Raw genomic sequence first — 22281 nt, 5'->3', positions numbered from 1 at the left:
TCTCCAAGTCTGGCACTGTGGACGATGGCCCTTTGATTGAGTTCTGAGCTTGAATTCTTAACTAATAAATTGTTCTGTGCCTTTGTCTGGGGCATTAGCAGCAGTAGTCTACGTTTTTCTTGTCCTAATCTCAAGAATGTGGCAGCCTCTTGAGAAGCTCAGGGGTTTCCTCCTCTCTCAGAGCCAGTGTCTTCACTTTGTTTTCTTAGAGGACTCCTTGGATTGACAGGCCTCACCGTTAGCCCTCTCCTCGGCCATCTGTTTTCAACGATTCTGACTGAGCACATCAAAGTCAATCAGTGCTGCAAAGCATTTTAAAAGTCGTGCACCCCCCCCCCCCCCTCACCCCCCTCTTGTATGTGAGAAATAAAGCAAACTTTTCATCAGGCTCACAAAAAGACAGACGGTTTGTACTGTGCGTGTTTGTGTGTATGGTTTCAGTGTAAGGGTGACCTGGGAGGGATCTCTGAGCTCACAGGACAGGTATGAGCAGCTTAGCTTTGTTCAGTGCCTACTCTGACGACAGCTCGGTGAGTCACCTAGACACACTCACCTAGGCTAACCTCCTTTGGTCAGGTTCCAACTAATGACAACCCCCTGACAATAAAATAATCATTAGTGAGACTGAGATGCACAGTCTTCAAAGAGAGAGACTTGTCTTTGTGTGGTGATGGAAGGACAATGACTTAGAAGACTTTGTGAGCAGTGGTGGAGGAAGTATCAAAAGCTTTTGCTTTGATTAAAAAAATATCCGGCATAAAATCTTGAAAAATTGTGTTCATCCTAAACATACAGACACCTTCACAGGTGTGCTAAGGCCACAATAATACAAGTTTTCCTCATTAAAACTAATTCTTACACTTTGTTTGCACATGCTAATGCAGTGTTGTTGAAATGTCACTATTGCATGTCATCTCTCATAGTTTGTGTCTTGCCCTGTTTATGGTCTTTCTATGCTCTGTTTTTCTTGCTAGACCCCCAAGCAGTCAGAGCTGATTGCTACCACTCCATAGAGGTCTCTTCCTTTTAAAAGGAAGTTTTTCCTCCCCACTCTCGCTAGGTGGTTCTTTTGCCTATTGCTGTGAATTGGTTGTATATAAATACAATATATAATAATATAAATAATAAATTATATAAATATACATATATTTTAATCAATCTATATTTGTTTTCTGATAATGGCAATAAAAATGTTCAAAAGACACCAACGTCACAATCACAGATGAGAAGTCAGTAATAGCTGATATAGATATAGTACATAATATACACTGCAATATAAAAAAAAATACCCATTTACAGTTGTTGTTGTGCAGTTTTTGTACTTGGATGTAAATGTGTTCATTTCACTAGGCGGTGGGGGATTATGAGGATTGGTTTTAGAGCCAGCTGTATTTGAATCTGCAGTTTCCAGCACTTCCACAGCCCCAGAGGGACTTGAGAAGATATCAACTAAAGACCAAAAGGGTAAAAATTATCACTTACTATAGCTGTCGTACTTTATTCTTTAAGGAAATAAGGTAGGAAGGTTAAAGCGAAGGTGGAGTGAATTGTTGGATTCGATTCTGGTTTCTGGTTGCTCAGTAGATTATATAACTTGCTCATTAGTTTTCTCAGTGGCTCAAGAGAGAACATGTAAATTCAATAAGCTTAGATTAAATCACAGAAGTCTGGACTGCAAATAATACAATACTTACAGTAATACCGTAAATGTAAGCTGCTCAGATTCCAATGCTCTTTATGTGATAAAATATTCATCACAAATCCTAAAACACGAATAGCGTTAGAGGTACTTGCGATATTGAACATATTCCTGTAATGTGCAGTTATTAATTAACGACACAAAGTTGAATCCGTGCCGTTTTAGTTTAGAAACTATCGACAGCCAATCAGAGGCACTGATGGGGCTGAGTCCTTGGTTGCTCTGGCGATGCGGAGGGCGGGGACTGGTAACCCGGTAACCACCGAAACACTGCTGATAGGATGGCATTGCGGAAGGTTTGGGTTTTAATTTCAGCTCCTTTTCACCCAGATTTGTGATATTATTTAAACAAAACATTGTAGTTTGCTAATCTGAAAATGTAGTTTTCTTCTACTTCTTTGGTCCTTAGACTTTGACAGAGTTCATTAGCTGAAGACTTGAAACTGGGCACAGTAGTTGACAAAATTTCTCCTTTCTGTGGCTTTCTGTAGCTCCATACGGGATATATATATATATATATATATATATATATATATATATATATATATATATATATATATATATATATATATATATATATATGATGTCTATGTAATTTCTGGATTACCTAATAATCATTTCCTCCTGCATTTTGCTGTTATTGTAGACAGTATAGCTCACAGTGTATTCATTTTTGTTTATAGCTTTGTGCTCATCCTCACTGAGATAAATAAGTCTGCATTCGCTGCTTTTGCCCAGCTATGCATTTACTGAATGTAACTGCAGCAGTTCACATATTTTACAGAACTTAAAATCCAATGCAAGCAGCAAATTGGTAATCACCTCAGCTGCTTTCCAAGACCACATAATGCGAAGCCTGCTGCATCCAGATTTCTCACTTTCTGACCCTTTGCGGAGACACAGTAGAGGCAAACATCCCCAGGTGAGAGAAGGAGTGGAAGAAAGGGATCTGCAAAGGCGACATGAGCAAGAAGAGAGAGAATACGTGCTTGGCCCTGCTCCACCGCCGTTAACTTTAGGTAGAACAAATAGTTGGGGATTTTAGGAAGACTAGGATATGAATTATAACTATTACTTCAAGTAATTTTTATTTTATTTTTTTTATAGCTCAAAAGTTGGGTTTGGTGGCCTCCCCTAGAGAGAAACTGACAGAGGATGAGTGGACCAGGGTCAAAGAAAGGTCCGTTCAGCAGGAGGAATCAGCTCAGCCCTGTGCAATATGCAGGGAGGAGTTTCTACTCCAGCCTCAGGTACTCCCCAACACAGTAGCTCCTCTTAATTCCCTGTGTGGGAGCTCTTTTTTCCCCCTTTTCTGCTTACTTTTTTTTTACTGTATTCTGTGTCTGGCCTCAGGGAAGCCTGTGTTTCCCTACACACACACAAACACACACACACACACACACACATGGAAACACAAAGCATCCCCCTCGCCCCCTCCTTCTCCCCTGCAGTTCCTGTATGTTCTAATCTGTGTAGACAACTGTACAAATTTACCCATACTGCCTTGGAACTCAACTGTGATGTGATGATGTAGCAATCAGTGTGTTACTGTGAGGGTCATTCGGTCTTTTACACCTTTCCGATCCCCTTTTAAGATGCCAATCTCCTCAAGAATGCGGGACCAGAATAGACGGCTTCACAAAGAACAGTTGCCATAGATGCGCGTGTAAATATTAGTTTGACTCAGGGGGAGGAAAAAAAAAAGTTAATTAGAGCCTGCTAACAAGGGAAAGTGACAAGAGGGAATCTTTGTTGATCTGGCATTTTCTTGAAAGCCTTCATATTGTAACGATTGCAATTGTGCTGCAAATCTTATGTTGCATTCCAGCGTTAATGTGACACTTGAAAATGCTTACGACAGCAGTTGTTGTGAATCATTCGTGTGGCTTGAAGTATTTGCTCCTCTCTGCAGCTGATAATGTTTTGATACTTACCGCAAATTGTTTGCAACACTGCAGGAATAAAATAGCAAGAGCTCTTCTGCTTCCCAAATGTTTTATTTCACTTCTATATTGTGTGTTTGATGGCAAAGTGCAGCCTGAAGCTTTAGAGCGTAGAGAGAGAGAGATGTGAAATCTCTCTCTCTCTGGTCTAATGGCTTGTCGAGCTCCTGGAAATTGTACACTGCAGGGGGCCCTTTCACTGGTGATGGAGTGTGTTGGTCAGGCCAAAAACAATGGGAAATCAATACGCCTCCCCCCTTGCCCTCTAGAGACCTGAGTAAACTGGTTTGTGTGCCCAGCCCCATAGCTTCAGTGCTCTACTTTCAGGCAATAAAGGAGTCCCTCTTACAGGTAGAAGAAGGTCCAGGTCCCAGTTGGCCCACTGGGGGTCATGCTGACTCCTTCTATCCTCTTGGTAAATAACAGTGAAAGGCAGATACAGGTGATCACATATGTGCTTGAATACACACAGATTTAGCATGGCTTAAACCTCACAACCACACACTGTATGTGTTCATAATGCAATCAAGCTTTCCTTAAAACCAATGTGCATTCAGCATCCTTAAGGCTGGAGACAAGTCAGCACCATATATTCAGTCCAACTGTGGAATCTGAGCTGAACATTATAGGTCAAGATTTTTGATTCTGAATTTTGATTTGATTTTTTTTTGCATGTTTTCCTTACTGTTCTTTTCAGGTGTTGCTATCCTGCTCTCACGTTTTCCACCGAGCGTGTCTGCAGGCCTTTGAGAGGTTTTCTGGGCGGAACCGCTGCCCGCTGTGCAGAAGGGAGCCATATGAAACACGTGTCATCAACGATGCAGCTCGCCTTTTCCGACATCGGTGTGCCACCAGGTAGGGGCGATAAGCTAGTTATATATATATATATATATATATACATACATATATATACATATATTGGCAACACTCGCTGGAATTTGGATGTGTTGTTACATGGGTGTCTTGTCATATGATGTATGTGTGCAGGATTCAAGCGTACTGGCGAGGTTACATGGCTCGTAAGTGGTACAGAACTATCAAGAAAACTATCTGCCCAAAAGACAAAAGGCTGAGACGTCAGTTTTTCGAATCAAGGGTGAGATAAACACGGCAGGGATGACATCACAGTGATCACAGCAAACAAACATAAGATCACGTCACAGGGCGTCAAGCCTCCGTTTTTTAGTTCTTTCCAAATTTAACTCGGACATTCTTTGACTGTGTAGCTGGTCAAATAATGGCCGCGATGACTATCACATCTTGAGGGTTCAGACGTGGGTTTCAGGGACTCGCTGACCCCAGTGCTAGCACACACACACGCACACCTCTTCACCTGCTCTCACCCTCTTGAGCTCCTTTGATCTTTTGTGAATCATACACTGTTTGTCCACGAATGTGGAGAGAGTTTTGTGTTTTAGTCAAACAGTCTGGACATTCCTGGGTCAACACAACTGCACCAGATCTCGTGTGTATGCTTGGGTTGCTTTTTCTTTATGTCTGGTGTGTGTATGTGTGTGTTCAGTCCTGTCACTGGGTAATATGGAAGAAGGTGAAGAGGAGAGGGAGGTGAACATGTCTTTGGATGCTTGATGCAGTTTGTGATATGCTGAAAGCTAAGGCGGACTCGATAAGAGGTCATTTTTACAAACCCCTGACCACTGATCTCGTAATCTGTCAGGGAATGGGGTCGTTTGACTCTGAAGCTGTGTCGCTTTCATGATGGCTCTCAGGAAAAGGGAACATTGCCACCTAGTGAACCTCCCCCAGCTAAGGCCTTGAATGACCAAAGGCTAAACGGGTCACCATTTTTCTTTACCAAACATCTGTTTGCAGAGTAACCCCTCGTGAAAATTCATCCAGCGGCCATTGTTTGTAATAGATAAGCTCCAACACACGTATGTTTTTATGTCTCTATGGAGTGTTGCAATCATGCAAAGTGCTCCTTTCCTTCCAAGAGGCTGATTAAGCACAAGTGACAAATGCGTGAGGGCCACACTTACAATGTGTCGTAAGGGTCACAGTGTCCCACCCATCCCCCTGTCCGTCTCCATCTTCTCGCCTATAAAGCGTCCCTACAGATGTCACATAAACAAAGACACAGCCTTTACTGAGCCAATTAACTCTGTTCTAACACATTAGACCACGTCCATGTGCACATTCTCAGGATGGAGTCAGCTGTATCAGCTGTGATTCAGTGGTTGTGGGTGGTCATGAGATTCTCTCATATCTTTTGTCACACCGAGGATGATCTTCAAGAGCCGCGCACCGCAGCGCTGACAGGTCTGATTGACTTGATTTTCAAGAGGGAGACTTATTTGCTTAGCTGACTGTAATGCAAACAGGCGTGTTAGCGCTGAGCCGGGACCTGTATGAGTGGGAGAAACCTATTCTTTCGGTTTTTCCTTATGATAACACACGGCAATAAAGCATCTTTGTATCATGAAGCTACAGGTGTTCCCGAAGGTGTTCCTCAGAAAAAAACACTGACAACAACAGGCCAGTTTCAGAACTCTTATCAGCTTATCCAGATGTCCAGCTTTCAATTTTCGTCCTGTTTCGGAGGTCCGACCCTGAGTCAACACATTACCTCGAGACAGTTCCGACAACTACGTGGATTGCTGTGAGATAACATAGCGTGCCCCCTCCCCACGCTCTTGTCTGCATCGACTGTGGAGCGAGGCAAAGTTCATCAGAGGCTGAGCTGTTTGCATTGACTGTCGAAAAAAAGTCCGCCAGCCACATAAAACCCTCCATCCGAATGCTTAACAGTTGTTTAATTAGTGATAAAAGCCTAGCTGTAAAGCAATTCTGATGTCACTGTGGCAGGCTGAGGGATAAGGTTTGTATTTGTGCATGTATGAGAGCAGGTGCTGGGCCAAACGCTCCTCTGCTGTTAACGCACTTACAAATTATCCTTACTTTTGCGAGGTGCACAGACCGATAGTGTGACTGTCTTATGTGATTAAGTGAATCGCTGGAGGTTTAAGACTATTGATCAAACAAGACGAGATTTTAAACACATCACCTTGAGCTTGAGGAAGGTCTGATAAAAATTTCTGCAGAACATCAAATCGCTTGTAGCCTGCATGAAGCCACGATAGTTGTTGGACCAGTTAAAGTATTCAAATCAGAAGGCTTTAAATGAATGTACAGCCTCTTCATATTTTCATTGAGTATGTTTTAATTGTTGCCTAGCAACAGCTGCTGTAAATGGGAGAAGACAGATGAATTCTGTGTAGATAGACATCATAATAATAATTAAAAAAAAGACTTTAAAATGGTCAATCTGACAATTGAATAGTTGACTAAATGCTTCAGAGAGAGGAGTGAAGGCGCTGTATTTAAAGTCCACATCCCTCTTTGGAAAATGTTGCCCACACACCAAATAATATCCAAAATAGAAGAATTTGTGGGGCATGCGGGTAGGCTATGTTTTACTTGGTTTAAATGCTGCTTCTTCACAGTAGTATTCTTGTGAAGTGATACTGAATTTTTAAGTAGTTAAATTTAAAGTAGTTAAATCACACTGGACTCAGTCTGTGTTGTCTATGTATTGAAAAGGAAAGCTCAAGTCCGCCTGAATAGACAGAAAACCGACCATGACATGTGATATATTCCATCTAGCTGAGAAAGATAAAGTCATGCTGGTTAAGCTGATCCAGAAATATGGCTTTGGAACAAATATCAAGAAATCAGAAGTTGCTTTAGAAAAGAGGAGTTAGTATTCAATCGTTTAGATTGAACAATTACTGTGCAATTGGTTTGACTGAGTGTCTGCCCAGACGGTGTGTAGCAGTTTGCGTGTGCGTCTGGTGTATGAAGCAGAAACAAGTGTCAGTGATATGTGTGTTTCCATGTTTCCCAGCACCCTCTTCCTTTTTTTTACTGGTTTCCATTAATTCTCCATGCTAGTGGGAGATGTGACTGTATCGATCTGGCTGTTTAACAACTGCACCCTGTCAGCGTGCCTCAGCCATTACAATACACGCACACATACACACACACACACAATTAGCCTTCGCCGAAAACACGACTCTATTGTGCGCCTGAATGAAAACGTTCGCATCCTTTGTGCCGCTAAAATGGTTTTTCTAATTAGTTGCAGGAGTTGAATGACAGCTTTGTCCGATACTGTCACACCGACACGGAGGCTTTTCTGAGTGATATCGACCGCTCGCTGTCATCAAGCAGACGAGTGTTCCAGCAGCTGGAGAGAAAGAGCGTCTCCGAACCTCAGGAGAACGACTGGGACCGAATAAAGAGCCAGGTCAGGGGGCGAGATACACTAGAAGCCGCTTGTATCATTAAACAAGCCTCCATAAAAATATCTAATCCGAGTCTGATTCTTCTTCCAGCCTTGCCTTTCCCTTGACAAGTCAATGCTTGCAAGGGGACGACAGCATCACAGCTGCAATACAGAAAGTACATATCTCTCAGAGGTGATCATTCATTTTTACCAAATGAATGTGAGTGAGTAGGCTAATAATCCTCTGTGTTTACCAAAAAACACGAGCAAGTCTGATGATGCACGGCAGGCTTTTCATCACCTGGCCTACTGCGGAGGAACTGAAAAGACATTAAGATTTGCTGTTCCTTAAGGCCCCATTGTTGGCTTTCATTGCAGTCAGTGCCATTTTTCCATAGAGGGAGTGGGGTGTGTGCAAAGAAGATGTCTGTTTTTTTTCTTTATCTGGTGTGAAAAGGTTGAGCACAAGGCAGGAGTGGCTCAGCCTTGACATGAAGCATCAAACACTGAATGCGCTTTCAACACATGCCTTGCACCTTTTTCACGGGTACAAACTCTATAAACTGGCGTGCAGCTCGTTATGAAACATTAAACAGCAGGCGCATGCTGGCCCTTAAATACAGGAAGCTTGCCTTTGGTTAATCATTGGTGAATCCATGGAAGTGATGCTTTGTTTTTATAAGGATCGCTGATAAACGCGTTATTGCTTTGTGTCCCATCAAACCTGTCAGGTTCTGCCAACAGAACCTCAATGTCCTCTTATTGTGCAGGTACATATTAAGGCAAGTTCAAGAGAATTTATGTGGTTTACTTCAAACTCCTACAGGTTATCCAGAGAGGTGTGTGGGACTGCCCCATTTGCCTGACTGCGCTGAGCAACCTCAGCCTCCCGACAGTATCGGAGAGATCCAACCATCAACAGCGGAGACCAACCGTGCTCCTGTCCTGTTCCCACCTTTTCCACCAGCTCTGTCTTGAGGCCTTTGAGGCCTTCTCTGCAGATAGCAGACCTTTGTGTCCACTGTGCAGATCTGCGTACCACAAAAAACGTATCTAATAGGGTGGAGAAGGCAATCTGGATGAATCCATGTGGGTCGCTCAATATAAAATCAGAATTAACTGTATAAAATAATAAAATAAAATAAGCATTTTTGCTGAAGCTGTGCAGAATTATGCTTTCCTACAATGAATATTCTCTGGGTTACAGCCTCTACATAGAGGTGGGTCACAAACTGAATAAAAAAAAAACATTTTCAGTTTTGTTAGAAACTTCAACCAAATCAGTTTTTCTCTGGGAAACTTCTTGAATTTGATCCAATTTTTTTTTCCTATAACCAACTTTGAACCAGTATCACAATTTTGAGAGTTGCACAACTGCACCAATTTAATGTCTGTGACACAGGGTAGCAGAGTGGTAGCCTGATGTTTTATCTGTTTTCTGATCACTCGAGAAAACTTCAACAGAATGTCAATATCCCTTTCCACTATATCACAAAGCTATTCGATTGAGATTTGGTAACTCTGGAGGACTACAGTGAATTTATTATCATGTTCAAGAAACCAGTTTGAGATGTTTTGAGCTTTGTGACATGGTGTGTTATCCTGCTGGAAGCACCCATCAGTAGATGGCCACACTGTGGTCACAAATGGATGGACATGGTCAGCAACAATACTCAGGTAGGCTGTGGTGTTTTATCAAAGCTCAGTCGGTAACAAGGGGCCCAAAGTGTGGCAAGAAAATATCTCCCAAACCACTACACAACTAGCAGCCTGTACTGTTGATGCAAGACAGCAGACTCTATTATCTCCTAATTACTGCCTAAGTTTGGTGAACCCTTGTGAACTGTAGCCTCAGTTCTTAGCTGACAGGAGAGGCATCCAGTATGGTCTTCTGCTGCTGTAAATATCTGCTTCAAGGTTCAAAATGTTGTGCATACAGAGATGCTCTTCTGCATACCTTATTTGTAATGAGTGCGTATTTCTTATCAGCTTGAAGTAGTCTGGCCATTCTCATCTGACCTCTGACATCAAAGCTTTTTTACCCAAAGACCTGCTGCTTATGGGATGATTTCTTTTTAAGACCATTCTCTGTAAACCCTAGAGATGGTTGTATGGGGAAACTCAAAGCAGATCAGCATTTTCTGAAATACTCAGGCCAGCCCATTAACAACCAACAACCATGCCACATTGAGTCACTTAAATCACCTTCTTTCCACATTCTCATCCTTAGTTTGAACTTCAGCAGACCACCTTAACTATGTCTACAAGCCTTAAAGCAATACATTTCTGCAGTTTGATTGGTTGATATTTGTATTAATAAGCACCTGTACCAAATGAAGTGACCAGCAAGTGTACATATTACACTGACTTTGACTTCAGATTGTGACACTTTGAGTGGGTATAAAATTGCTTCGGCTGCAGTTTTAACAGAGCATAGACACGACTTTGAGCCCCGGAAATCTCATGAGGTTTTCACCTATAATTAAGATGTTATGAGGGATAAAAAAAAATGACGGAATACATAAGGCAAATTGAAAAGTGTCCATATTAGACCCACCCTATTATAGTATGCAAGCAAAATCTCGCAAAGCTTCATTAAAATGCTACGGTTTATGTACAATAAATAAATAAAACCAGCTGATCCTGAGGATTTCAGGTAGGGATAACCTAATCATCTATCACACTTAAACATTAAATATGAAGCTGGAACCGGCAGGCCGTGATCTCGGCATAATCATGCAGGGTGAAGAAGTGAAGCAGACTAAAACCACAACTAAAGCGTACATAAAACTCTGCATCGCTCACGTTTACTTTGTGCATTAAAAAGAAACACGAGCGATGACAGTACATTACTCGGCACGTTATTTACCAAACAGCAGCTAGCCCTTGTGTAGTTGTGCCACCGTGAGAGTTAACAGGCAACCAGCAGCTGTTGTTTGACAAGACATAATTATAGCACGTAGCTCCCCATTAAACCACAAGCTATCTTTTCATTGCTTATTTATGGATTAAACAAGTGAGATATTATGTTGGTGAGCTTTACAGGTGCCATTTTTCTTTATATCTGAGGACGGAGCTAGGATGGCTTCCCAGTCTTATCCTGAGCAAAGCTAATAACATCCTGCCATCATACCCACAACACAAATATTACAATAGTGTCATTCTTCTGATCCAACACATCCACATTTTCACCTTTTATTATGGGAAGGAAAGAAACTGATTACTGGACAAGTAATAGGTAAACATTTAAGTCACAATTAGCCAACAACCGCTGATGACCTGATTGCCACAGTGACAAATGAAAAGAAGTTGAAGCATTTTCTTTTATTTGCAAACACACAAACATCAAAAAGAACAAAACATTACATTTAGCAAACTGAAGAATTGTTTAAAAAAAAAAAATACATTCACAAAAAACATGTACCAAAATTACATGCAGGGATCAAGTGACAGATGGACAGAAATGAAAGCCTGCTCACTGACATTTCAGAGCAACTTTCAAGTTTTTTGACCCCCCACTCCTTAAAAAACTCCATTAAACAGATGTATTGTAAATGCAGTATGCAGGTTGATTGTGATGTTTTATTAGAGGTGTGACACTTTCCAGCAGTGTGTAGCTGAGTGGATGGATGCACGAGTTTAACCCTTTCACCCAGATGAAGAATTATTATTAATTTTAATCTCTAATCCATCAGTGTCACCCTTTATTGACCTACCACATTAATTTGTGCCACAATGGTATTTTTCACAGTATGCAGACATCAGCGTGCTTTTACTGGAAACAAATAAAATGACAAGAAACATACCAGAACATCTACCTCAAGTTTCTGCCACCACACAACTTGCTCTCTTGATATGGCCTTGATCACATATCAGACACATGGCCGTACTTTGGATTTGGGATGAAAAGCCGACATACAAGTCAGCATTTATAAAACATTCTCAGGTCTGATTGGAGAAGTTGGTGTCAGTGAGATTTTGTCCTTAATTCCAGTCTTAATTCCAACATCAAATTGCAGTCAGTTTTTGGTGCAAAAATTTTTCCATCCCATTTCGATTGCATATACAAATTCAGCTTTTTTCCCCTTCTTTTCATCACTTAAACGACCATGAAAATATAAAGCACACACACACACACACACATCATCATCATCAGATCACTCTAATCTAATCTCAATGGAGCTGATGTGACATAAACATTCATGGCAAAAAGAAATGGCTTCAGAGTAGAAACTCTGGCATACAGGAGATCACAGTGGAACTGTCTACACGCTCACAATGCCCACGCACACACGCACGTGTGCACAGACAAAAACTCCACAGAACCTTAACATTAAGCCTGCGAGATGCTTTTTCGTATAAGGCATTTAAGGTGGTTCTGGAGACAAAGAACATCACAGTTCAGAAAATTATGCAGCAATACAACAACATGTAAAAGGGGCCTGAGTCATCTAGTCTTTCTCACAGCAACAAAGCTGGATGTTTTCTTACTCATGCATTCTGTGTGAAGACCTACAGATTTGCATTAGATGAAGCTGTTTATAAAAAAAATATATATATAGGTATATGTACAAGAAAATACAGAATGCTTAGTGATTCAGACCCTGGGTGCGAGCCCAATGTTTACATCCAAAAGAGGTATGAAACAATGAAATATGTACATGTGTATACAACATTTACAAAGAAACGTAACCATTTCTGTGCCCTGTAAAAAAAAAAAAAAAAAAGTTTCTTTCCTTCTTTATTTATTTTTGAGGATTTGGGGGTGTGGAATAAGCAATATTGTGGTGACATTTTCCTCCGATGTGCATAAAGGAATACAACCTCGTCCTTACTTTCAAACCTGCTCATTGGAAGCGAAGTGAAATAAAACTCCCACATAGTTTCCCATTTGTGGAGTCGCTCAAGTCAAATCTGGAGCACCCCAAAAAAAAGTTCTTATCCTACTTCATACAAACTAATGACATCATCAATAAAGTTAAAGCGCACTTAGAATGATAAAATGACTGATGACAGTCCCGAGTGCTAAAAATTTGAGGCCCTTTTATTAAGAATGACAGTGCCTAATTCACAATATGTGAGCCGTATTGATGCTGTGCAGTTTTACATACCAGCCGTGATGAGTGGGAATAAATGACTCCGTCCTCACGCTTCACAAAGCTCTTGGTTATTTTTCACATTTTTTGACAAACTGACACCTCATTACGCCTGTATCAGTTAACATTAGAAAAACAACAAAAAAAAAAACCCTCTACGATTAAAGACCCTTAACTGTGACTGCACCCTGCCTCACTGTCACAGACACACTAACAAAACAAACAAACAAAAAAAACTGTCTAATTGAATTGTGTAGGTGAAATTTATGTTAGTGAACACAGAGGTAAATGTAAGACTCTGGTTGCTTCTGTGTAGTGCGGTGGTGTAAAGGTTGTAAGAGAATGGGCAGAGGGAGGGAGAGAATGCCCCTGAAGCAAAAGATGGGTGGTTTGAAGTCACAGTCGTGGTTGAGGTCAACTTCAAGGTCACTGCAGTGATGCCAGTCTATTTCAATCCTCAGTCTCAGCCCTGGCCCTGTCCCAGCTTCCATCCGAGACGCAGAGGATGGAATGTCACGAAGCTAAATTGCTCTCAGCCTCCATTTGCAGCATCCGTCAGACACTGCCTGGGTTTATTAAGTTCCTTCCAATCCTTTTCACCTTTCAGCAGTCAGGCAGTACTGTCGAAATCTCCCTTTGGCTGCATTTACGTGTGTAGGTGTCTGTGTGTGTGTGTGTGTCTGTGTGCACGCGTGTGTGTATGTGTGTGTTGATCTATCGTCCCTTTCACAGAGTTTTCTGATGCCCATTGGCCGAGAGCTTCCCAGATTCAGGGTCTGTGGGGCTGTTTGACAGTTGCAATTTATCCAGACCTGGGCAGTGGGAGATAAGGCAGAAAAATCTCATTAAAAAGCCTCAGACTTTCACTTAGACAGAAGTATTGATGTCCTTTTTCCTCCCTCGGTGCTTCTGTCTGGCATTTTCTAGCCCCATCCCACCCTGTGTATCAAACATGCAGGGCCCGTCACCACAAGCCTTGGGGACTAGTCTCATCTTCTGTCACATGTCAGTTCGGCGACATGCTGGACGTGTCGCTCTATCAGAGAGAAATAAACACCATTTCTCTCCAAAGCTACCAACTAGGTTGGATTTGTCAGCGTCTCAACATTAGGATTAAATTGAGCAGTCACATACTATTATCAGACAGACGTAGAACCAACATAGCTGTACTGAGGCACATGAAAGACTACGCACTGTCCTGTACTATATACTGAAAGCTGCTGGTTAGAAACTTTTAGGATATGTACAGACCCTGTTGATGAATTTACCTAAAGCTTTCAGGAGCTCTTCCCGGACCGCTGAGGTGAATTTCCTCACGAGACAAAGTGTTGTCACAACTGCAAACAGCAGGTTGTACGAAAGGACGATGTAAAAGTTTCCCAGCCAATTAAATCTGCCAAAGTCTCCCAGAAGATCAAACCTGGTGATGCCTGTGAAGGACACACACACACACACAGAATATAACTGGGTTACAAATGAGGTTGACATTCATTGAAAAATGTGCAATTTCTTACTCAGAACCGTGACCTTTAATAACTCTTCACACAAAGCTGTGATAACCAAGAGTCGAAATGTTTTTTCCTCAGCTGAATTCCACAAAATAAACAAAACCCTGAGAAAAATGAAGTTCATCTTTCCAAGGCTCCTTCTGACAAGACAAGTATTGTTCATAAGAATTCTTCCTAACAAAAGCACAAGGCTGCAGCAAACTTATGAGCCACTTTGAAAATGTCATTCTCCCCAGGCCCATCTTTTTCAAAAAGTAAAAAAAAAGAAGAAAAAAAAGAAGAAGAAGAAAAAAAAAAAGGGGGGGGCTTATATACAAAAACAATTTAATATGGATTACAGGAATAAATACATTTCTGACTCTCAAAAACTACTTGTAATAGCTTTGGTGCACTTTAAGTCCGAGACCAGCCCTCTGTGTTGTAAGGTGGTACAAAAACAACTACTTCAAGAACTCCACAGATTCACACCACTAGTCCTCACGCATGTAATTCTAATTTCTGTTGACAAATCTGCACATTTCCGAGCAGATTTACGCCCAAATCTGAAAAAAATAAATAAATCAAACACAAACTAACCTACATTAGGTATTTCCACCCTCTTCAATAACCTTGTGTGAAGACAGAGTGTGCCTACTGAAATCTCAAACACTATGGACAATTCATATTTGTCCAATCCCCCCTGTAAGGTCAACTCGTGAACCTCTAGACCACTTTTAGCACTGCTGCCACACTGCTGTGAATATGTCATCATGACCTTTGTGCATCGTTCGTCTTCAATTTGTCTCTATCGACGGCCACATTAACACAGTTTCTCCAAACTGATATTTCAGCTGTGTGTTTTACCATTTTGCCACACTGACGGGAATCCAGTGTCCAGTGCAGAGGTATAGTGGTCAGATCAGGACTTCAGGGAGTGATCTAAAAATCGACCACGCTAAAAGCGATCCAGAGTTACACACGAGACGGCCTTGAAGGGAGGTCATCCAAATGTACAGCGTGTAAGAATTCTGATTTGGTTTGGACCAAAGCAATTTCACTCAGGCTTGGGTAAACATCCACTAACCAACTGCACGGCAGAGTTGACGCTTATTTTTATCCCTTGGCTGCGTCTTGGTTACTGTGAGCACAATTCTCTGAGGAACATAAAAGAATGGCGACCTAATTATAGCAGCAAAGGTGGCTTGCAGGTGGACTTCATCTGTCCTTCAGACAAAGACAAAAGAGCAGTTACTCCTGCAGCTCCCTCTTAGCTCTACACTGCCAGACCAATTTCAAACCATCTGTCACAGCTGATCACATGCAGCTTGGAAAGCCATCAACACCCTTTTGTTTTCCTGCTTATCCATCCATGCGTTCATGCACTCTAGCTGTGCCATCCCACAGAGTACTGTGGGGAGATAATTAAGCTTTCAATAACCTGTGTGTACAGATCTGTTTAATGTTATTAAATCATCTTCTCTTATGTTAATTTTGCATGCAACATTGATGAAGGAATTTACTGCATCAATATTTAAAGTCCAAGTACCGTAACGGTATCCTGTCCTGCTATCTGTAAGCAGAAATCACATTGACATGCATCAGACTGAGGAAGCCCTAGTCCCTGGACATTCAACTTCTCCTGTAACATCTTCACAACCTCTGTCATCAATTAGATTGGGCGATCGATTCAGCGTCTGGAGAGATGTATTTACAGCCGCAGTAAGCGGTTTGGCAAGCATCAAGGACCTTTAACAAAATTGCTTGAGAAAAGATGGGGATAGAGGTGATGGAGACCCCAGTCAATACAGCTAGCCACAGTGGTCGGGCTAAATTCATTTCTAATGCCAAAGGTTTTGATCCTGGGTTAGTAATGTGAGAAAATCTAATTGAGGGTTTCAAAAAAAAAGAGAGAGAAAAGAAAAGATGTTCAGTCTCTGAAATATCAGCAGGGAGACGGAGACATCAAGCTGCTTTTTCCTGATTTCAGAACTGTCAGGACGTTACACTGCGTTTCCATCTTCACTCTGACCCTGCCTCAACTCAGCAGAGACCAACATATCATGCAGATTTTGTCAAAGTTTTAAATATGAATTGGTGCAAAGTAAAACCAAGCCATAACGTCTGGTGATATTACCATTAATCAAGCTGGATTTGATGGTGATGCAGCTTAAAGTGCACAGAGAAAGACATTAAAGTTCACCCAAACATGTGTAACCTGCAGAGGTGGGAGGGGAGGGTGGAGCTGGTTGTGATGTGCATTTGGTGTAACTAAACATTTGTTACTACACTATTAAACATGCTGCGTGCTCTAGCACAATTCCCTTATCTCTTACACAGTGCATATTTACCACCCACCGACATAAAAACACCTCACGTCAACACACGAAACCCTTTCTTGTCTCTTAACATCTCACTTCGTCACACTCCACTCTTTGCACGTCTTTTTTTTTTTTTATCTTGTGCTGAGCGGCCTTTTCTCTTCAACTCTGTCTCATGCATTTATTCCTTTTCATCCATTCAGTGTCACAAAGCAGAACCTGTTGATATTTTGTAAAGCTCCCAGTGAGTCACTGTATGCTCACTCCATCCTATTTTCCCACTCTGTTGCTCTCACACATACTTGCACACGCACGCACGCACGCACACACACACATACACACACGCGTGCACACACGCACGCACGCACGCACGCACACACACACACACACAAAAGTAGTGCTATTTAAACAGCTGTGCTCTGCCCTCTGCATGTTTATTAGTGCCATTGTGATGGTGCTACTCCTGTCATTTTCATTCTGCCTGCACTCTTTTCTAACATCACCATGAGAGACTGTAGGAGAATTCAACTCCTGTGACCTGGTGTTGGTGGTAACAATGAAAATTGTTGTGGGAGAGGAAGATTTAATCTTTCTTCTTGTTTGTGCCAAGGACACAATGACAGCTCTGATAAGTCTGTAACCTACATTTCAATCATTCAGTCGTAACACAGCAAAAATACCAGCTTCTGTAAAGCTCACTAATGAGCATGCTGTATCTTGTTTCTTTCATTAACAAAGTCTGTTTTTGGTTTTTGGGCAGGAATATTTCTTGTCTGTTCTGCATGTTCAGATTACAAAAGGAGATACAGTATGCTGGTCTCAGCCAGGATAACCCTGAAAGAGAGGTTTTTATCGCTTTCAGGTTTTCCTTGATAAACCAGCAGTTGGAACTTTTGCATCTTTCATTTGGCAGTGAGAGTGGACATGCTTATAATGAGGACAAGCCATAGACCAAAGGTAGTCTGGGAACCCATCAGCTTGCCAATAACTTTGTTCTTTACACACCAGAAGCACCAACTGGAATAGAGGATAACTGATACCATGACCGAACCCTGTTCTGTCCACCAGAATGGATTTGGATAATTAAAAAAAAAAAAAAAAAAAAAGCTAACAGTAAACAAACTGATCTGTAAATGATAGCTGTTTATAGAGATTACACCAATGGGCCTTACTGTCAACCGCTTTCTTTTTTAGACCATTAACCTTTCTTTGAATGCAGAGTTTCTTTTTTCCCCCCTTCCAATCTGTATTTCTATCAGCGCAGTTTACTCTGTCCCTGGTGCTACCTTTTCTGCCCTTTTCAAATCTGGAAAACCAATTGCTGCTGGTTGCACATTGCAAAAAGGTTGGCCTGTTCACAATATTTAAAACTCTGGTATAAATCAAGTCGGATTTTCCCAGCCTTGCGTGTCTTCCCAAATTCCAGCTTTGAATCACAAAAACTGTAGTGTTGGTTGGTGGATTCTCACTTCTTTCAGACAGAGCAAGGCTAGCCGTTTTGTCCCTTTAACCCTCGATTATACTTTGCACATCCAGGAGTCCGCTTGGGTCCGCTCAGGTCAGAGTGGCAAATTTCATCAGACAAGGGTCCATGCAGACCATGTGTCACCAGAAACATTGGTCAAGGGAGAATTTATATTACAATGCACCAACTACACATGCACCCTAGGTAGTGGACTTCAAGTAAAACAGGAAGAACTACCCAGCTGTCAGTTTTCCAGCTGTTTGTGTCCACAATGGACAATAATCAGGGACTTACATTTTCAAGCTATCAAGCTCTAACAAGCTACAGCTTCATATTTAGTGGGTGGACTTGATCACCCACTATCAATGTTTTCATCTAACTCTCAAAAAGAAAGCACATTTTTAAAGTTGTCAGACTACTGCTATTTAATCATTTAATGTGTCTACAAAAAAATTGGCTGTGAATGAAAAAAGAAAAAGCAAGCTGCACTCACTCTCCTTACCGCAGGCAAAAGAAAATACAAAAACAAAACACTCACATGAAACAGCATACTCACCTAGCGTTCTGGACATCACTGGCAAGGCTGAGCTCAGCACCAGGATGGAGACACAGCAACCAATGATCTGCAAATAAGACCAAATAATCAAACCTCCGATTTTAGAGCCCTCAACAAATTACATGCAATTTATAGTGAGTGTGAAGCAGAAAAAGCACCCATTGCACCAGCAGTTTTAGCCGTGATGTGCCCACACACATACACGCCACTTGATGATAAATTGGTTCCACATATTATACAATTAGTACCTCTGAAGATGCTCATTATGAGGTTCCCTCTATTGTCCTTTCAAGTCCTTTCACTGAAGCATCATGCTAGTTAACAAGCCTCACCACTCCCAAACTCATTACCAAGTGAATAGTTGCCACCCAGCCCCCTTCTCCCCCTAAGAAAAAAAAAAAAAACTCACTCTCCCTCTGATGTACAAGAAAAGAGCTTGCACTTTGCTGGTGTTTACGCAACTTACAAACAAATATTGAACAGATCAACTAAGACCATTGAGGGGCCCGGAGGAAAACATTAGTGAGCAGCAGGAACAGAGTAGACAGGAAGGCGGGAGCAATGAAGACAGAAAAAAAAGACAGGGGAAATAGATGAAACACAGGAGGGGGCAAACACATCAGCACCTTAGGAGCAATTTCAGCACCCTTGCCCCCACTTCACCCCACTCCCTGCCTTTCTATCCCATCTTTACCGTTGTCATGGTTGTGTCATCCTTCCTGGGAGTGAGTCCCTCAAAGACACGCAGACTGTAGAAGCCAACGACAGAAGACACCATCAAGTAGCTGTTCAGCAAATCAATCAAGGAGCATAAACACCTTGCTGCAAGTAGAAAGCAGCTTTTCTTTGAGTCAACTTTTTATGTGTCAAGGCTCAACCTTTTCAGGTATCATAAAGGGTGATGAAACAACGCAACATGTTTTCCGGAAGGTGTTCAGCTCAACTATGTCCTGGGTAAACAAAGCTGCCTTGGCAATGTTGCTCTTGGCCATGGAGCATGTTACTCAGGCCACAGACAAAGGGGAGGTCACTGAAAGGATACAATATGAGGACGATCTCCAGCACTGCCTGAGCCACACCAAATGTGGACAAAGAGGTGTTCCCAATGGCTCGATTCTAGAAGACAGAGACAAATAGGAAAACAGGGATATTAAACATCCTACACTACCCTTCAGACTAAAACAGATCACAAAAATGACAACACTTGGTGTTGTGTACGACTGCAGACATGAGCAATTACAGAAGACTTGCAAAGTAAGTACGTGGTGCACGAAGAATTTCCCTACTTGAGAAAGACAGAATCAAATTGGCTAAGTAATGAATGGAACAAGATGAAAGAGGCTCTTTGCAAATCACTGTCGACCATACAATATGTGAACAGGTGTTCAAACAAAAACGGCACATTGCTTACGGTAAGAAGAGTGTACAGACTGAAAGCATGCCAAAAACATAAAAACAACTAAACAAATCCTTTAGCAAATACACTACGCGAACCCCCTCACCCATCCTCACCCCCTCCAACCCCTAAGGCCTTTTGAAAGTGGAGCAGGAAAAAGACATACATCCACATACACAGCACATACCAAGCATCTGTGTTGTCAAATGCCAAATATTTGCTTTTTTCAGACTTGGCACCCAAGACGATCCTCCAGAGGATTTGTACATTGAATGGGGGTATCTACAGTACTTCACACAAAGTTACCTAAAACTCCCCTAAAAGTGTTTGCTGCAAATTCAGATTCTTGTAGTTAATGGCATGCTGATACAATAAACATATCTTAACAGAGCTGTGCAGGACAAATCCAGTCATTTTATTTATTTTTTTTTACTTTTAAATCATAGAGTACTGCATGTACAGTTAGAGTACAGAAGTGCAAGGCAAATGTGCTGTTACTCGTCATGCAATATGCACCTACAGCATATTAAACTGCACAGCATATATTTGGTGTGCTGCCGTGGTTTCTGTTTGAGATTTGCATTTGTATTCTTTTTCCCTTTCCCACTTTAAGTGTCTTTATCTTGATTTGTTTTGTAAAACGGGCTGCAGGGGAAAAAAGGAAAGCCTGGCAGGTTGTTTCATGCCTTTTTATGCAACTGTCATCCCTGGGAGCTTACTGCAGAGCCATGGTGCAGTGCCCTCTCTCTCTTACACAGAGAATTAGCAGCATTAGCAGACAGAATCTGATGTCATTTATTAATGGAGGGAGGGCAGGCATGCATTAAGATGGCGTGTGCACTCGCAATAAGCATGCACGTGCGTGCACAGGACACCTAGCTTCTGCTACACCTCCTTTCCATTCGTCTTTCCATTCCGGTAGCAGAAAGAGTGACGGATCGTGTGTTAGTGTATGTGAAAGAGAGGGATAGGGGTCCATAGAGGGAAGGGTCTATGTTCCAGCCAACTCACACTGCACATTAAGACTGCATATTGAGGCTGATGAGGCTGTCAATGCCATACATACATCTATACTTCACATTCTTACTTTGTACTAAGTTTTTTTTTTTTATTTTATTTAATTTCATTTTATTAACACAGCTACACATGCACCCTATGATTAACATATTTCAAGGCAGTCCCGTGAAATATTCTCATATTTTTCATCTTTCATATAGCCAAAGCCATGTCCTACTCATGTATCCAATTGCCAACAACCTAATTCCAACCTATAAAAAATCTAAACAAGTGGGAGAAGAAACTGTTCAGATCTCTGAAGTTGCTTGTGCCCATGTAACAACCTTGAAACAGCAACTGCGTTTCAAAGTTTACTTTTACAGTCATACTCATTTAATTTAATTTTATTTACATGGTGCCAAATTTAATAACAGTTGCCTTAAAGCACTTTAAATTGTAAGGTAAAGACACTACAATAATTCAAAGAAATCCTGCCCACCCCACCCACCCCACTAAGTAGGCACTTTGCAAAAGTGGGAAGGAAAATCTCCCTTTTAACAGGAAGAAGCAGGCTCAGGGAGGGGTGACCATCTGCCGCAACCAGTTGGGGTCTGAGGGGGGTTTAAGTGACAGACATTTGTAATCCATACATTTCACCGAACTGTGAGAGGCTGCCGTCATTTAATCTTACAGAATTTCTGAAATGTAAATATTAAATCTACAAATAATAAGCAACAAGCAAAGACTTAATGTTCACATACATTTCCAGATTTTTAGATAATCTTAAAGCCAGTTATAAAGTGAAAAGGGTGTCTGGAGATGGAAGGTCAAGTTGTTAAATACATGCAAGGATAAATGCATTTGTATGTCCTCTCTGTGCCTATGTGGATTCTCTCCAGGTAGTCTGGCTTCCTCCCACAGTCCAAACACATGCATGTGTTCTAAACTGGCTGCAGGCATTCGTGTAAGCGTGAACTGTTGTCTATCTGTACGCATTCGCACCGCGACAGACTGGTGACTAGTTTTGGGTGTATTCTGCCTTTTGCCCCACGACAGCTGGGACTAGCGTGACCCAGATC

General features: G+C 41.6%; 2 protein-coding genes across 3 annotated transcripts in view; one reads left to right on the top strand and one right to left on the bottom strand.

Moving 5' to 3' along the window:
* The first annotated feature begins 1898 nt into the window (after positions 1-1898).
* rnf32 (ring finger protein 32) lies at positions 1899-8946 on the top strand. Its single transcript, XM_063484357.1, has 7 exons — positions 1899-1995; positions 2484-2718; positions 2807-2949; positions 4340-4497; positions 4630-4738; positions 7742-7909; positions 8715-8946. The coding sequence occupies exons 1-7, from the start codon at positions 1981-1983 to the stop codon at positions 8943-8945; spliced, it is 1059 nt and encodes a 352-aa protein (XP_063340427.1). The 5' UTR covers positions 1899-1980; the 3' UTR covers position 8946.
* Positions 8947-11086: 2140 nt separating this feature from the next.
* lmbr1 (limb development membrane protein 1) overlaps positions 11087-22281 on the bottom strand; it is a 40706-nt gene continuing 29511 nt past the window's right edge. For both annotated transcript variants that reach the window (XM_063483504.2, XM_063483503.1), the window contains 5 exons: positions 19853-19926; positions 19505-19595; positions 18811-18877; positions 14253-14414; positions 11087-13796 (listed from right to left, as the gene is read on the bottom strand). In XM_063483504.2, coding sequence (XP_063339574.1) covers positions 13711-13796; positions 14253-14414; positions 18811-18877; positions 19505-19595; positions 19853-19926 — 480 coding nt within the window. In that variant the 3' untranslated portion in view covers positions 11087-13710. The remainder of the gene's footprint in view (positions 13797-14252; positions 14415-18810; positions 18878-19504; positions 19596-19852; positions 19927-22281) is intronic.

The sequence above is a fragment of the Pelmatolapia mariae genome, linkage group LG9 (assembly GCF_036321145.2).
Source record: "Pelmatolapia mariae isolate MD_Pm_ZW linkage group LG9, Pm_UMD_F_2, whole genome shotgun sequence".
In the NCBI taxonomy this organism is placed as follows: domain Eukaryota; kingdom Metazoa; phylum Chordata; class Actinopteri; order Cichliformes; family Cichlidae; genus Pelmatolapia; species Pelmatolapia mariae.
The sequence above is the reverse complement of the archived record's forward strand: the minus strand, read 5'-3'. Positions and strand labels throughout refer to the sequence as shown.